The sequence below is a fragment of the Amblyraja radiata genome, chromosome 30, assembly GCF_010909765.2.
Source record: "Amblyraja radiata isolate CabotCenter1 chromosome 30, sAmbRad1.1.pri, whole genome shotgun sequence".
Taxonomy (NCBI): domain Eukaryota; kingdom Metazoa; phylum Chordata; class Chondrichthyes; order Rajiformes; family Rajidae; genus Amblyraja; species Amblyraja radiata.
Window position 1 is genome coordinate 29922143 of NC_045985.1, and position 18650 is coordinate 29940792.

At 44.5% G+C, this 18650-nt stretch overlaps 1 protein-coding gene across 1 annotated transcript in view; it reads left to right on the forward strand.

The window, feature by feature from the left end:
- The window catches only part of LOC116990054 (pumilio homolog 2-like), a 38324-nt gene that overhangs the window by 5508 nt on the left and 14166 nt on the right, over nt 1–18650 (forward strand). Inside the window, exons 2-3 of the mRNA XM_033047580.1 lie at nt 8928–9017; nt 13238–13421. Of these exons, the coding sequence (XP_032903471.1) occupies nt 8928–9017; nt 13238–13421 (274 nt within the window). The remainder of the gene's footprint in view (nt 1–8927; nt 9018–13237; nt 13422–18650) is intronic.

Genomic DNA, 18650 nt, shown 5'->3' on the forward strand with positions numbered 1-18650 from the left:
ACAGGGAATGGTGAGAAAGTGGAGTGAGGCGCCGGAGAATGTGGTTGAGGTAGGTACTGTACGTCATCCAATAAACATTAGGACCATTACATGGATAGAAGAGGTTTAAGATGATATGGGCTAAACGGAGGCAAATGGAACTATCTTAGCTGGATGGTAGACAAAAAATACTGGAGAAACCCCGCAGGTGAGGCAGCATCTATGGAGCAAAGGAATAGGCGACATTTCGGGTCGTGACCCTTCTTCAGTGACCCTGTTCGGTGGGCGGCGCGACTCTAGTCAGCAGCGGCCTCTGCAGTCCGTCTGTCTTTTTATTGTTTTCTGTCTTGTTTCTATGTAGTTTTTTTTGTTTTTTTTTGTCGGGGTATGTGTGTGGGGGGTGGGGGTGGGGGGGGGACTTTAAGGTCTTTCCCCTGCACGGGAGACCTGACCTTTTCTTTGTCGGGTCTCCGTTGTCGTTGGGGCTTCAACGTGGAGCGGCCTCCAACAGGAATGACCTGGGGCTCCAGTCGCGGAGCTGCGGATCTACTCACCATCACGGAGCTGGCCGAGTCCGGAGCGGGTGTAGCTGTGGTGGAGCGCTGCTGTGACCCGACACCCGGAGTTTCGGAAGCTCCTACCGCAGGTCTGTGGACAGTAATACCGGGAGCCCGCGGGTCCCTGGTGGGAGACCGCTTTTCGGGGCTTCCGCAACGGCGACTTCTCCCGCCCCAGTTGCGGGGTTGAAGATTACCTGGAGCGGGGCCTACATCACCGCCCCGCGCGGCTTGGAATGACCGCGGGACTTTGCTAGCGCCCGCCGGGGCTCCAACACCAAGAGCCCGCCGAGGCTCCAACACCAAGACCCGGTGCGTGGCCTTGCATCACCCGGCGTGGCTTCAATGGCTGCGGGACATTTAACATCGCCCGCCGGGGGCTTTGACTCTGTCTTTGACTCTGACATGGGGGGGGGGGGGGGAAGAGGGGAGTGCAGGGGAGAGATATGTTTTTTTTGCCTTCCTTCACAGCGAGGAGAAGATGCGCTGTGAAGGATGTTTGTGTAAATTGTGTTGGGTCTTGGGTCTTTTTTGTTTTGTATGTATGGCTGCAGAAACGGCATTTCGTTTGGACCTCAACGGGGTCCAAATGACAAATAAATGTATTGTATTGTATTGTATTGTATTCAGACTTCACATCTTAGATGGAGTATATTTGGCTGCATGGACCAGTTAGCAGAATGGTCTGTTTTCCTGCTGTATGGCTTTGTGCCCTTATCACCAGTTAATTTTGGGCATCACTAAAGTGGGAAACTGAGATTGGTGCAGATGGGCAAAAAGATGGAGGTAGATTTTGGAGAGAAGGGCTCTCATCTGTACAAAGTTGTACACAGCGCATTTACAGAAACATGTATGGGCAGCAATGCTGAACACAAGACCCAACTATCAGCTCCTTATGCATTAACACATGGACACTGAAGAACGTTTTGTAGTAGACAGTGGAGATGGGTTCAGGAATTACCGCAAGACCTCGACAATCTGGTGAAAACGGAGGAGGATTCAAGAGATTCAAGATTCAAGAGAGTTTATTGTCATGTGTCCTAGATAGGACAATGACATTCTTGCTTTGCTTCAGCACAACAGAATATAGTAGGCATGACTACAGAACAGATCAGCGTGACCATATACTATTGTATATATATTTATATATTCAGTGAGTACAGCAGGGGGCTGAGCACGCAGCCTTGAGGTGCTACCGTGCTGATTGTTATCGAGGCTGACACATTTCCACCAATACGGACAGACTGTGGTCTGTGAATGAGGAAGTCGAGGATCTAATTGCAGAGGGATGCGCAGAGACAGAATGTAATTTTTTAAAAATGGGATGAGAAAACAGGATGCAATAAAATAACACGGATACACGTCATTTTGAAATTATTTGTGGTTTTATTGAGACATTAAAAATGCCTTATTGAATTGGACAAAAACGCGAATGGACTCCTAATCAGGTTTTTTAATTCTTCCCTGAATTTCGTCTGTGACACGGCGTAAATAAACGTGTTGGTGCAAGCACTCAGACATCTCAGCATGTACCCGGACAGTTCAGCAATCGTGAATGTGTTGTCATAATCTGTTGCTAAAAACTGCACGTCTATAAAACGTACACTGATGAAGCACACGAATATTACCATCCACAGTAGCATGAAGCTGCCGGAAACGGCCAGCAATAGAATGATGGACTTCCTTCTATTCTCCACCTCTTGATCTGCACCGCTCTCGTCATTCTTGTTCGCTCGGAGACCGCTCCTCACTCTGTTAGCGCGTATGATGTGTCTGATTGTCAGCGCGTTGAGGAGCATGATCAATAGGAATGGTGTAAATGGGGTTAAAATCGTTTCGAACGACCAAAATGCTACCCATAACGGTGAGGTGTAGAAGTCTGGGGTCACACCACATGACCAAGCCACGTTGTCAACTATTGCTTGTGGTGCATAGACAAAATACATTGGGATATTTTCAATAACACTCAGGGAACACACCACTGCTATCACCAAAGTCGCGGTTTTCTCAGTGCAATATCTTCCTCGTAACTTTGGACAACAAATGGCAACAAATCGATCGAAGGTGAAAGTCACCGTTAGCCAGACAGAGCAATCAATGGACATAAAAAGCAGGGTCAAGTTGACGCTACAAACTGGAGTTAGGTTCAGGAATGAATGAGGGAAATAGCCATCTTTTATCTCGTAGAGAATTACCTCGAAGATCAGAACCATTAAATCACCCACGGCCATGGATACCAGGTAGCGGGTGATACATCTGGAGAGTCCACACTTTCCTCGGGTGAGAATGACGATTGCCAACAGGTTAGCTGTAGAAAAGACGAAATTAAAATGACTTCATTAGACGCCATTGGTCTTAGAGGAAGTTTAGTTAAGTTTAGTTCAAAGATCCAGCATGCAAACAGGCCCTTCGGCGCATCGAGGTCACGACAACCAACGATCACCTGCTCACACTACTTTTATCTTACAGACGAGGGACAAAAGACTGAAATAACTTAACATAAACCTGAAGATAGACACAAAAAGCTGGAGTAACTCAGCGGGTCAGCCAGCATCTCTGGAGAAAGGGGATAGGTGACGTTCGGGTTGAGAACATTCTTCAGACTGAGAATCAGGGGGAATGGAAACGAGATATAGACGGTGATGTAGAGAGATATATATCAAATGAAAGAAAGTATGCAAAATAAATATGATATGCAGTAAAGTAAAAAAGTGAAAGTAAAAGGCCATTAGTTTGAACGAGTTCTCACCCAGCAAACAGCTAACAGCCCTGTTTCTTTAATCGCGGTAACTTCTTTGCATATTTGTCATTCTATTCTATATCTATCTACATCTTGATTGACTGAACGATACAGGATACGATACTGCGCTACCTTAGTCCAGAAATATGAAACAGGCCCTTCGGCCCACCGAACGCACGTAGACTATCGATCAGCCGCTCACACTAGTTCTATGTTATCCTACTTTCGCATCCATTCCCCAAGCACTAATGCTAATTTTACAGAGAACAATTAACCTACAAACCCGCACGTCTTTGATATGTCGGAGGAAACGCGAGCACTCGGAGTAAACCTACTGTCACAGGGAGAACATTCAAACTCCACACTGTCTCCACCCGAGGTTAGGATCGAACCTGGGACCCTGGATCAGTGAGACGGCAGCTCTACCAGCTGCGCTACCTTAGTCCAGAATCTAGGGCCACCAACTGTCAACAACTCCAATTACAACATCGTGATTCCCAAAAGTACGTATTGCTTCTCACTCTAACGTCGTGGCACTGGAGTTGACTCCCTCCGTGTCCTTCTCCGTTGAAAGGATCTGCCAACAGGTCGTTTGTTGATTTGTGGTGTTTGTCCCATAGCGTCTCCAGGGTGAAGTAAGGACAGGTGGCAACGTGGGCAATGAGAATATAACTCCGTTCCATGGTCCAATAGCTCGTTCTAAATTCCACCTTACATTCGCCGTGGGAGAGAAAGACAAGAGGGCATCGGTTTAGAATGAGAGGGAGAATGTTTAAAGGAGATGCGCGGAGCAAGTATTTTTACAGTTCATTGGCTATATTTAAGAGGGAGTTAGATGTGGCCCTTGTGGCTAAGGGGATCAGAGGGTATGGAGAGAAGGCAGGTACGGGATACTGAGTTGGATGATCAGCCATGATCATATTGAATGGCGGTGCAGGCTCGAAGGGCCGAATGGCCTACTCCTGCACCTAATTTCTATGTTTCTATGTTTCTACACAGTAAATACACAGTACAAATACGGTACACGGTAAACGGGACCTGGATTTCGCCGACAAGGGTGGCGGAGGCTGATACGTTAGTAGCATTTAGGAGCCTTTGGATCTGTAGACAGGTAGGGACTGGTGAGGAGTCTCAACCCCGAACCATTAAGACTTTAAGATTAAGAATTATCTGCCTCAGTGGTGGAGGCCGGTTCTCTGGATACGTACAAACGAGAGCTAGATAGGGCTCTTAAAGATAGCGGAGTGAGGGGATATGCGGAGAAGGCAGAAATGGGGTACTGATTGGGGATGATCAGCCAGTATCACATTGAATGGCGGTGCTGGCTCGAAGGGCCGAATAGCCTTCTCCTGCACCTATTGTCCATTGTCTATTGACCCGAAAAGTCACCCATTCGTTTTCTCCAGAGCTGATGCCTGACTCACTGAGCTACTCCTGCATGTTGTGTCTATTTAGATAGGCACACGGGTATGCAGAGAATGGAGGAAAATGGATCACGTGTAGGCAGAGAAGATTAGTTTAGCTTGGCATCATGTTCGGCAAGGACATTGTGGGCCGAATGGTATGTTCCTGTGCTGGACTGTTCCATGTTCTACGCAAGCGACGCCTATACCGAGGAGTCGAACTGTTCTGTAAATTAGAAGTACGCATTTTGTGCATTCAGTGCACAAATTCTGGGTTTGACAATATCGCGAAACAGTGGCGCTGCGGTTCAGTTGTTGTCTTACAGCGCCAGTGATCCGTGTTCGGTCCTGACTACGGGTGCTCCCTGTACGGAGTTTTCACATTCTCTCCGTGACTGCGTGCGTTTTGTCTGTGAGCTCCGGTTCCCTTCCACACACCAAAGACGTGCGGGTTTGTAGGTTAATTGGCTCGGTAAATTGTAAATTACCCCTAGTGTGCGTAGGACAGCGTTAGTGCACGGGAATCGCTGGTCAGCACTGATTCGGTGGGCTGAAGTGTCTGTTTCCGTGCTGTTTCTCTAAACGAATATAAACTAATAAAGAATAATTAGATTTAAGAAGTGTCCTGACCCGACACATTGTCGCTTCCTTTTCCTCCACATACAGTACTCTGCCTGACACATTGAGATCCTCCAGCACTTTGTATTTCACTCAAGATCCTAGTATCTGCAGTCTCTGGTGTCTCCTAGAGCAATTCGAGTCCCGGGTTAGTTCAGGAACGAACTGTAGATGTCGGTTTATACCGGAGATAGATACAGAATGTTGGAGCAACTCAACTGGACAGGCAGCATCCTTGGATAGAGGAATATAAAACAACTCAGTTCGAGACCCTTCCTCAGGTTGAATCTTCATCAGTCTGAGGAAGAGTCTTGACCCGAGGTGTCACCGATTCCTTCTATCCAGGGGTGCTGCCTGCCTCGCTGAGTTGCTCCAGTACTCTTTGTCTGTCCAGGATTTGTTCCCATTGTCCTTGTAATAAGTGAACGTGTGGAACTCTTGGCGAGACAGGGTATCTACGGACAGAACCAATTCAGCGGGCGAGCGACAACCCCCGTGAATTAGCCGTAAGGAGCCGGATGTTTTTTGAGGAGTGCGGCGTGAGATCTTTGGCAGAAAGAAACCGGAATGACATTATCCTCCCGCAGACTATCCACCGCAGCCTTCATTAACCCCATGAATGTCGCCAATCCATTGTCACTGAAACTTCGCATAGTCGTATGAATAGAGACCTCCCCTTCAGCCTAATACCCGTGCTCTAAATTACTGAGGCTTAGTTTAGTGTAGTTTAGAGGTACAACACGGAAGCAGGCCCTTCGGCCCACCGTATCGCGACGACCAGCGATCCCCTCACATTGGCAATGACAAATGTTAACATACAAACCTGTATTAACATACAAACCTGTACATGAATCGTTGCCTATGTCCCTCGCTCCATAGATGCTGCCTCACCCGCTCAGTTTCTCCAGCATTTTTGAATACCTTCGATTTTCCAGCATCTGCAGTTACTTCTTAAACATACAAACCTGTACGTCTTTTTAGTGTGGGAGGAAACCGGAGCACCGGGAAAAATCTCACGCTGTTCACGGGGAGAACTACAAACTCAGTACAGACAGCCCTCGTAGTCAGGATCGCACCCGGGGATCTGGCGCTGTGAGGCAACAACTCCACCGCTGCGCCATCAGATGAATTGTAGTTCTCTATCAATGTACCGGGGCGGCACGGTAAAGTAGCTGTGTAACCCGAGTTCGATCCCACGCTGGTGACCCGAGTTCGATCCCAACTACGAGATCTGTCTGGACGGAGTTTGTACGTTCTCCACGTGACCACGATGGTTTTCTCCGTGTTCTTTCCACTTTCCAAAGACTTGGCAGTATGTAGGTTAATTGGCTTCTGTAAATTGTCCCTAATATCTAGGACAGAACTGATTTACGGGCGATCGTTTGACCGTTTCGTTGAGCGTTTCCACGCTGTTTCTTTGAACTAAATACGATGAACGCTAATTTCGCTCGTTACATGTCGGATAGAATTTGATGCCAATACTCAATCCAACAGACATTACAGAGCACACTTCCACTTAACAATACAGCCTACACATGGAAAGATTAACAGATACGCGGCTTACCAGGAACGCCGATGATGGCAAGGATAGGATAGTATATGTTTTCCAGTTGTATTATTACCGGCTGGTTCATACTAGCAGAGAGACCGCCTTTCCATTCAGTGCTACCAGGCGGTAGCCCGTTTTTAAAGTTCGCAGTTTATACCCGGGAGAAATCTAGTCACTCATTAGCAGGGTAAAATATTTTCCGCCTAAACGAAGTAAGGGAGAGAATTTTAATAAGAAACATGCATTTCGTAATCTGCCCGGACTTGTTATGGCAAATATTCCTGGATTATAGACAATAGACAATAGACAATAGATGTAGGAGTGGCCATTTGGCCCTTCGAGCCAGCACCGCCATTCAATGTGATCGTGGCTGATCATCCCCAATCAGTACCCCGTTCCTGCATTCTCCCCGTATCCCCTCACTCCGCTATTTTTAAGAGCCCTATCTTGCTCTCTCTTGAAAGCATCCAGAGAACCCGCCTCCACCAGAGGCAGATAATTCCACAGACTCACCACTCTCTGTGAGAAAAATTGTTTCCTCGTCTCCGTTCTAAATGGCTTACTCCTTATTCTTAAACTGTGGCCCCTGGTTCTAGACTCCCCCAATATCGGGAACATGTTTCCTGCCTCTAGTGTGTCCAAGCCCTTAACAATCTTATATGTTTCAATGAGATGCCCTCTCATCCCTCTAAACTCCAGAGTGTACAAGCCCAGCTGCTCCATTCTCTCAGCATATGACAGTCCCGCCATCCCGGGAATTAACCTTGTAAACCTACGCTGCACTCCGTCAATAGCAAGAATGTCCTTCCTCAAATTAGGAAGGACATTCGGATCGGATTTGTGGATCTATTTTTACAGACGGGTGCGAGGACCGCACAGAAACATGTGGACAAGAATGTTGTTTTTCTTTAATTTCATTTTTCACTTTTTCACTTTTAATTTAATTTTAATTTCAAGTTTTCGTGTATCTTGTTGTGTGCTCCGACTGTCGGCAGACTAATTTCCCTCAGGGGATGAATACACTTCTATCCTATCGCAACGTATCGTATTATATAGTATCGTCATATATCCGCAGAGGGAGATTAGCAATCTTTCTCTCTCGTGCATCGAGATTGCCTCTTTCATAAGATCACAAGTGATTGGAGCTGAGTTGTGCATACGGCGCATCAAGTCCATTCCTCCATTCAATCATGGCTGATCTATCTCTCGCTCCAAACTCTGCTTTTCACCCATAACATCTGACGCCCGTACTAACCAAGAATCAATGTATCTCTGCCTTAAATATATAAACTAACGGCCTCCACAGCCTTCGGTGCCACAGATTCACCACCCCTGACTGTAGAAATGTATCCACATCTCCTTCCTGAAAGAACGTCCTTTAATTCTATGGCTGTGAACCTTTGTCCTGGACTGTTCCACTATTTGAAACATCCTCTCCACACCCATACTTTTGAATGACGCCCCTCCATTATTCTTCTAAACTCCAGTGAGTACAGGCCCAGTACCGTCAAACTCGCATCATATTTTAACCGAATTATTCCTGGGATCATTCTTGTAAAACTCCTCTGGACCCTCTCCAGAGCCAACACATCCTTCCTCAGATATGGTGCCCAGAATTGCTCACAATATTCCAAATGCGACCTGGCCAGCGCCGTATAAAGCCTCAGCATTACACCCTTGCGCGTACGCTCGAACTACATGCTAGCATGGCGTTTGCTTTCTCTCTTTAGATATCGTCTAAATAATTAAAACAATGCTCCAGGTGGACTTGAAAAAAGAATCAAGTGGGCAGCAAACACCGGAGACTTAATTCCCATGACACGACAAGATAGTGCCAGAGTTGCTGTTTGCCTTCGGATCCCTGCAGGCGGAATGCCTGCAAGTATACGGAGCTGCTCGACTGGAGTAGGTTGAAGGCACCCAGTGATGGTGCGCAAGGTGCTGTTCAGGCTCATGTCTACCAGGCTAGTATGTCTACTTCTCCTACATACGGGTGTGCAGTACTCAACTGGGGCATACACAAGAGCTAAGGCAGAGGTGCGAAGAGTTGATGGTCTGGCTCCCCAACTTTTACCTGCCAGGCGTCCGATGAGGCCGCTACGTGCCATGACCTTGTCACGGAGATCAGCCAGGTGTTGACGAAATGTAAGCGACCTGTCCAGCTTTATGCCGTAAGTGGGTGTTTGTTGGAAGTCCAAGCACCTGTTGTTAACAAAGACAGCTAGCTCGGCTTAGCTTCCTGAGACTGAGAAACAAGAATAAAAATGTTAGGCTTACCAAATCAACTGTTTGTAACATCATTAAGAAGAAAGAGAGCACTGGTGAGCTTACAAATCGCAAAGGGACTGCTGACAGGCCAAGGAACCCCCACAACTGATGACAGAAGAATTATCTCTATATTAAAGAAATATCCCCAAACACCTGTCCAACAGATTAGAAACACTCTTCAGGAGTTAGGTGTGGATTTATCAATGATCACTGTCCATTGAAGACTTCATGAACAGAAATACAGAGGCTATTCTGCAAGATGCAAACCACTGGTTAGCTGCAAAAATAGGATGGCCAGGTTACAGTTTACCAAGAAGTATTTAAAAGATCAACCGCAGTTCTGGAAAAAGATCTTGTGGACCGATGAGACGAATATTAACTTATATAAGAGTGATGGCAAGAGCAAAGTATGGAGGAGAGAAGGAATTGCTCAAGATCCAAAGCATACCACCTCATCTGTGAAACATGGTGGTGGGGGTGTTATGGCCTGAGCATGTATGGCTGCTGAAGAAATTGGCTCACTTATCTTCATTGATGATACAACTGCTGATGGTAGTAGCATAATGAATTCTGAAGTGTATAGACACATCCTATCTGCTCAAATTCAAACAAATGCCTCAAAACTCATTGGCCAGCAGTTCATTCTACAGCAAGACAATAATAATAATAATAATAATACATTTTATTTGTATAGCGCTTTTCAAGGACTCAAAGTCGCTTAACATGGTGAGTCAAGAACAAAACAAAATAGAGCAGTAAGACAGAGATGCAAAGGGGAGGGGGACATGGGACTATGGGTATGCAGAGGTGAAGAGATGGGTCTTGAGGCGGGACTGGAAGATGGTGAGGGACTCAGAATTTCGGATCAATTGTGGGAGGGAGTTCCAGAGCCTGGGAGCTGCCCTGGAGAAGGCTCTGTCTCCAAAAGAGCAGTGGTTGGATTTCAGAATGGAGAGGAGACCGCTGAAATGGATCTGAGGGACCGTGAGGGTTGGTAGGGGGAGAGGAGGTCAGTGAGATAAGGGGGGGGCCAAGTGGTTGAGGGCTTTGTAGGTGAGGACCAGGATTTTGTAGATGATCCGGTGGGAAATGGGAAGCCAGTGAAGTTCTTTGAGGACTGGGGTGATGTGGTGCCAGGATTTGGTGTGGGTGATGAGTCGGGCGGCGGCATTTTGGACTTCAAGGTATGCCTACTTTGAAGAAGTTCTCCTCCTCTCTCCGGAGACAGTTTCACAAGCCTATTTCCTTCGCTCCATAGATGCTGCTGCACCGCTGAGTTTCCCCAGCAATTTTGTGTACCTTTGGCACTTTGGACTAGTTGGAGTCGGTTGATGTTGCTGGAATTAATGCCAAAGAGAAGAGAGTTACAGTAGTCCAGTCGGGAGGAGATGAAGGCATGGATGAGTCTTTCAGCATCGGGGGGGTGTGAGAGAGGGTCTGATTTTGGCAATGTTGCAGAGGTGAAAAAATGATGTTTTGACAACATGGTGGGTGTGAGGCTCAAGGGAGAGGGTTGAGTCAAAGATCACGCCAAGGTTGCAGGCCTGAGGAGATGGGGAGACAGTGGTGCCGTCAATAGTGAGAGTGGGGTTGTTAATTTTGGTAAGTGTTGATTTGGAGCTAATGAGGAGAAATTCTGTTTTGTTACTGTTTAATTTAAGGAAGTTGAGTTGCATCCAATATTTGATGGCTGACAGGCAGGAGAGAGGGGGGTGGTGGGGGGACTTGGTGCTGAGATAGATCTGGGTGTCATCAGCATAGCAATGGAAGTCCAGTTTGAAGTGACGGAGTATATGACCAAGGGGGAGGATGTAGATGATGAAGAGGAGGGGACCGAGAACGGAGCCTTGGGGAACGCCTTGAATGGCAGTGGCTGTAGCAGAGGTGTGGTTATGGAGAGAGATGAAGTGGGATCGGTTGCAAAGGTAGGAACGGAGCCAGCTGAGTGCAGAACCTTCAATGCCAAGGTCTTTAAGTCTGGTAAGCAGGATGTTATGGTTCATGGTATCGAAGGCCGCACTCAGGTCGAGGAGGATGAGGATGTTGAGGGAACCAGTGTCAGCAGAGGTGAGGAGGTCGTTGAGGACTTTAAGGAGAGCTTCTGTGCTATGGAGGGGGCGAAATCCAGATTGGAGGGGTTCGAATAGGTTATACGCGTGGAGGTGGGAATGAAGTTGTGACGCGACGATACGCTCCAGGGTTTTTGAAAGAAAGGGGAGGTTTGAGATTGGGCGATAGTTAATGAGAGAGGAGGCATCAAGACCAGGTTTTTTTAAGATTGGTGTGACCGCAGCAGTTTTGAAAGCAGAGGGGACAATTCCTTGGGACAATGAGGAGTTGAAGAGATTAATGAGGTAGGGGCAGAGAACGGGGAGGCAGGACTTCAGCAGGGGAGTGGGGATAGGGTCGAGGGAGCAGGTAGTGGGTTTGGAAGAGCTGATGAGTTTGGAGATTTCAGTAGGGGTGACCAGGTCAAACTTGGAGAGGAAGCAGTGTGAGAGGTAGCAATGATACCAAACATACTGCTAAAGCAACAAAGGGGTTTTTCAAAGCTAAAACATGGTCAATTCTTGAGTGGCCAAGTCAATCACCCGATCTGAACCCAATTGAGTCTGCCTTTTATATACTGAAGAGAAAACTGATGGGGACTAGCCCCCAAAACAAGCATAATCTAAAGATGGCTGCAATACAGGCCTTCCAGAGCATCATCAGAGAAGACACCCAGCAACTGGTGATGTCCATGAATCACAGATTTCAAGCAGTCTTGCATGCAAAGGATATGCAACAAAATAATATACATGACTACTTTCATTTACATGACATTGCTGTGTCCCAAACATTATGGTGCCCTGAAACGAGGGGGCCTATGTATAAACACAGCTGTAATTTCTACATGTATAAAAATGGACTTGATTAAAATCTGACAAAGTGCACTTTAACCGCTTGTGATTTTTTTTCTATTATAAATCTCAAATTGTGGAGTACAGAGGCAAATAAATAAATGGTGGGTCTTTGCCCCAAACATTATGGAGCACACTGTATGTAAGATAATGAGAGCTATGGATAGCCAACATCTGTTTCCCATGCAACGGAGTGTCAAAAACAGTGTTTTAAGGAGTAAGGAAAGGGGATCCAAGGAGTAATGTATTTACAGCATATTGTTCATATTTAGAACACACTGCCAGTCAAGGTGATGCAATAAGATAGTACATTTAAGAGGCATATAGATAAACACTTAAATAGGACGACATAGAAGGATACTACCCTAATTGAATTAGTATAAATAGGCAAAAAAAATCAATGGATGAGATGGGATGTAGGACCAATTTCTTTACAGTATGTCGCTATGAATCGACAAGGCCTTTTTTTCTGTCCGATTGCTAGAAGGTATTAGCAAAAAAAAAACCTATGAGCATGAAATGTAAACATAGATATGAAAGAGAACTATGTAGATGGGCTTGTCAATTTATGTAAATTTCAGTCCAATTTATCCCTGCCGATCAAGGTGGCTTCCTGAACTCGTCCAATTTGCTTGCATTTGGCCGATCCAAATGCTTTTAAATGTCCACATTGTATCTTTCCCTATCTCTTCCTCTGGCAGCTCATTGAACATACCTACCACTCGCTGTGGAAAAAGTTGCCCTTCAGCTTCCTATTAAATCTTTCTCCACTCACCTTAAACCTAGCCCTCTAGTCCGTGAATCCCCTACTCTGGGGGAAGAGACTGTGCATTATATTATTTAGTTTCCAGTTAGAAATTGTTTCTTTTTTTTTTTTAATGAGAGGAACTGTTGCATGTCTGGTCAGTATAAATGTGTTACAAGAGCGACTGCAATGCATAGTTGAAAATTAATCTAGCTAAAGTAGTCATACCACTGCTTCTTAATACTCTTCACATTTATTTTGCAAATTATCTTGCATCCGAACAACATAACATGCAATTTAAGTGCCCAAGAGTAATTTTATAGACAAGAGGAAATTAATTATTTAAGAATTCCTTAAACACTTAGAATTACCATTTGTACTAGATCTGAATAATGCAATTAAATGTTGCACCTAATTTAGAGCAGTGAGGATATTAGTTGAGAACTGTTGCTTTCTGAACTGTGGACAGGAAGTGTAGGCAGTTGATATTTTCTATTTACCAAATTGCCTCTCTTTAGGTTATCAAGTTCTAGCCCCAGCTGCATACTATGATCAAACTGGCACCTTGGTGGTGGGTCCTGGCGCAAGGACTGGATTAGGGACACCAGTTAGGCTGGTAGCATCGACGCCAGTTATTATCAGCTCTGCTGCAGCACAAGCTGGTAGGTTCTGATGTTAACATAAAGTGCTAAGAATTCCCTGCTTTCAAGTGGATATGGATGGAATGTCTAACCTGATGCTTGTCTGCTTCTAGTCACCGCTAGTTACATCTCATCTCCACCCCTTTCCGCCTTGCGCAAGGGGTGGAGATGAGAAGATATGACTAGCGGTTCCTTAGCTGTTAGATGTTCTTAGATGTTCCGCAGGCGATTCAACATCTGTCCTGATACCACCCCCCTCAACTCTCCAGGGATCCTGACAGTCCTTTCAAGTTAGGCAGAGGTTCACTTGAACCTCCTCCAATCTCATCTACTGTATCTGTTGTTCAAGGTGTGGACTCTTGTACATTGGTGAGACCAAATGTAGACTGGGCGATCATATCGCTGAACACCTTCGTTCAATCTGCCTGGGCCTACCTGATCTTCCGGTTGCCAAACACTTTAATTCCCCTTCCCATTCCCACACTGTCCTTTCTGTCCTGGGCCTCCTCCATTGTCAGAGTGAGGCCAACCGCAGATTGGAGGAACAGTACTTCGTATTTTGCTTCGGCAACTTATAACCCAGCGGTATGAATATTGATTTCTCTAACTTCAAATAACCCTTTGCATCCCCTCTTACTCATCCTCCACCCAAATCGTTGTACTGGCTTCAAAGTCATCATGTTTGATCTCATGGTCTGTAACTAATTCTCACCTATCCCACAGCTAACAATGGCCTGTTTCCTTTATCATTTCTTTTTTGCATATCTTTCATTCATGTGTTCTATATCTCTCTATAATCACTGTCTATATCTCTCATTTCCCATTCCCCTAACTCATTCTGCAAAGGGTCTTAACCCGAAACGTCACCTATTTTCTCCAGAGGTGCTGTTTGACCCGCTGAGTTACTCCAGTTTGTGTGTCTATTCATACCCTGTGTTTATAAGCATGTTATAAGTTAATTTACCTAGATTTTGGCACTGGCCATTGTAATTTCTTCTAGCTCAATGGTTTGTCCATGGAATTACTGCCATGTATTTTTTAATATTTTAAATACACTGTGTTCACTTGCAATTTGCAGTATTTATGGTTGCCTGTAATAGAAATAAGCCAGATCAAACATTCATGTTATTTTGTTATTACTTGTTGAATGCTTTGGCACGTAGTCTTAGTTTTGAACACTGATTATTGTCAGTCTCTCTTGTTTGTGAAAGCAAGAGAAGTTAATTATTTTATGAAATTCAGTTAATTAAAAAACCTATCTATTTCTGGGTAACAGACAGCTTTCCCTATATTTAAGTCAGTGAAAATGTTGTGGTTAACTTTCTTGAAAGTGCTCATGGCTTGAGCACTTGTAAATATGTCTGGTCACCAGGGGCAATTTACAAACATGTTTCCAGGCCCTGAAAATCTTAACTTTGTGGGAAAAATGGGATGTATGGGTTGTTTTATTTGAAAAAGAAGAGGCTGACTTTTGAGGGTCCAAAAGACAGTAGATAGGAGCAACTTGTCATCTTTAACAAAGAGGTTGGATACAAAAGGGGCAGAGGTTTAAAGTGATTGATTTGTGGGAGATAAGAGGTCGTACTCTATGTTTGACAGGATGGTGGAGGCAGAAACCCTTGTCACATTTAAACAGTATTTGGATGTTTCCATGAAGAACCCTGACCAAGACTATAGACCTTATGCTGGATTTAGGTGGATAGCTTTATCCAGCTCATGCAAGCAATTCCTGTGTTGTAAATTTTTTCAGGAGGAATTGTCATTATTTCTCCTTCAAAGCAGCAATGAGATTCTGATGGAATTATGCCACAGATAAGCAGGATAAATGCTTTGAATACAAGATGTTAGGAACGGTTTCTTATGCTTCAACCACAGATTATGCTTCAATACATGGATTTCATGTTTTTTTCTTGTAGTTAACCATTTCTTGAAATTGTATTGAAACCATTTGTGTGTTAGAATTATGGCTAATATATCTTTCCAAGTTTTTAATTTTCCATAGACTTTCAGTTTTGAATGTGGCTCAAAATAATAAACATGTCTTTATTATATTGGGTTGCCTTTGAAATGTAACTTCCTAACTGCCCTTTGATATTCCCAATCAACAGTTCTTAGTCTTTTTCTTTGAAACCCATAGATGCAATGTACCCTATCCCTGATAGCTTTCAAACTTAAATATAATTCTAACAACAATTCACTCACTCTTTTAGTATGAATTGTGTATAATGTGAAACACAAAGTTACTCTAAAAACATATAAAGGGAATTGGGAGAAGGCCATATGGCCCTCGAGCCTTCAGGAAGATCATGGATTATTTGATCGTGGCCTATAAGCGAGTTCAGTATTCTGCTGGCACATGCCCAGGTCATAGGGCATTACAGATAAACATGGGGGGGGGGGGGGGGGGGGGATGTGGGGTGTGTTATCTTTGGTCATCACCTTAGTTTCAGTGAGTGCTTTATGCTTCGTGCTGCTCCGTGGGGTCGGGTCGCGGGCGCCGCCAAGCCGCCGCTGGGACTTCCCTGTTCTCCCCCGGGTGTCCCGTCCATGGCCGGGAAGTGTCGGGCCGGGCTTGGCCGCATGCGCAGGGGGGGCGCGGCACCGGCTACAGCCAGACTTCCGGTGAAGGAGTTAATAGTCAAATCAAAAATTGAGTCATTCTTCTACAAAAGCATGGTCTAGCAGAACAAAAGAATGGCTCGATGCCAAGCCTGTGTGACCTTTTTGTAAATTATATGGAACACAATATGGAGGACAGGTTGTCTTTTCAATAAAGAAATTAAGATGGAATCCTGCAGTAATAACGTGCTTCTTTCAAAGCCATAAAGAAGCCAAGATTGAAAAAAATAGCTGACGCTCCAGAGATAAGTAATAACTTGTTATTGGATGAGCTTGATTTGAGTGGAGCCTGAGAAGCACTGAGCAACGTTTGTGCTCATTGTAGATCTTTGCCACTCCCGTCTGACTAATCAATTAAAGATTGCCATGGTTTACCTTTAACAATTTGTTGTTATCTTCTTTTTAAAAAACAAACTGAAATTTGGTTGTAGTCGGCAGAGATAGGCGTTGGATGGATTATGCTTGTAAAAAAGGGATTGAATTGTGGAATAAAGACGGAACTTTTAAAAGAATGGAAAGTACTTCAGATGGAATGCCATTGGGCAGAGGAATAGGAGATAATGGCTAAGGCAAAGAAAGAAAGCGCTGATAAGAGTTCGGAGAACAAAGCCGGTACCGGTAAGTCCTCTCGAGACCCTATGTCTGGCAATGGTGACCCTGTGTATAGAATAATGCAATTAAATATTGCAATCACAATCTGGATCACTGTCCAATCACAGCTCAGTCCACTCCCATTTTGAACATTAGCCCGCCCACCATTACATTAAACTACTTCCTTTTTTCATTTTTAATTAGCAACTCCAACAGAAGACGACTTTTGCAAAGCGTACCAGTCCCCGTTCACAAAGTCCCAGTGGAATTTCCTAGCTTGCTAATTATGCATCATTTCTGCAAATTGGTCCCCACAGAAACAAAGACTGTTTTAAACAGAACGGCTTTTGTCAGACAAGGGAGGGGAATGTAAAGTTAATACAGAGAGACGTCTCTAATGTTTTGCGTGATTTTATTTTGGAAGCGTGAGGGGCTGCGAAACTTTGGCTAACTCCTCTTGGATACCCGATGTATATTTTGCCTGTTTTTGTACTAGTTTTGTACTAGTTTTCTTTCAATGTTCGAAGGGTGGTATTTGTTACAAATCCAAAAGCTCTCTAAAAAATATTCTAAAATGTTCTTTCAAGTTGTCACTCATCCAAGTTCTGGCTCTTATCTGATTAGACAGATCTCCATGTTCTTTTGAGTTGTCACTAATCCAAGTTCTGTTTCGTATCTAACTAGAGAGTTCACTGTTTTTTTCATGACTATGCTGCTAAGAAACTGGCAGCTACTACTGTGTTCAGGATTTTGTTGTGTCTGTTTCATTTCTCTCAAAGCCTATCGGGATACTTGTCATTCAGTCCCAGGCTATATTTATATATTCTTATTTTGATGAAATGGTCCGTGTCAGATGAAATAGGATATCATTGCATGAGCTTGCAATCTATGAAAATTAATAGTTTATTCTTTGTTTTCTCTTAACTTTAAGTTTACCTTCTTCCTATTTCTTACCTTTTGAATTGAGTTCAAATAGAGACCTGAATTCCACGATGGCCACGTAGCATTCAGGTAGATGTGTCAGATGAGATTGGAGATGTCTTTATCTTAGAACAAAATCTGTTAATTTGACATTGTAAATTTGGGGAGATAGATTGGAACAATTGGGATTTAAAAAAAAATAATGATCTATTTTCAAAGGGTCTGCCTTATAGGTAGTTAAAGAGTGATCTCACATCCCCCACCACCCGTAGAATTCTGGATTAGTGGAGGGAATGAATAGGACACTAAAGAGTGTGGAAGTTAGTTATGACCACAGCAATGAATTAATTACATACGCACAGCAATTAAGCACAACCTTGTCAGTCTTGCATTCACAGGGGGTGAAAATGCAGAAGCCACTGCCAGTTGAACACAGACACAGACCATACTACTGGGATCGGACAACATTGGGACTCTGTTGGAGGGGACTGTACCAGATGCTACTACGACATCAACCGCCGTGAAGATTGAAGATTACCCCCGTTGGAGACATCTGATACGATTGACTGTAAATAGAGGAGAACCAAGTAAGGACAACGGGGCTATTGACCCTACTTTTTATCCTGAGGTTGGCCCAGATGGGCTGGACTTGGGGAAACAACCCAGCACCAAGACGTCCTGAATAAGGCTGACAACTGTCCTTGCGTTTATAACACTGACCAAGATGGATCCAATACCACAGGTTCTTGAAATAACAAAAAAAAGTGGCAGCTTATCCCAGAGCTACATTCCGAGCTGAAACAGATGAGAAATGTGCTCACCAATGCCCGTTCTTTAAATGACCATCTCGCTTCCATCACACAGCAGCTGAAGGAGAGCAATCAGGTTGTGGAGTTGAAAAGCCTTGATTTTGGAGTGCAACTCACAGAACTGGATTGAGTTAAATCCCAGCCGGGATCAAAGTGAGCAGCTGAGTTGGGACGGATCAGACAGCCATTTGGCATTGATGGAGAAGGAAAAAGAATGCTGGTTTCATATGCTGATGGACAACGTGGGAGAAAGAAACGACTCGTTTGTGAAAAGAAACTACATTTGTGATGAATGTGGACAGACTTTCAA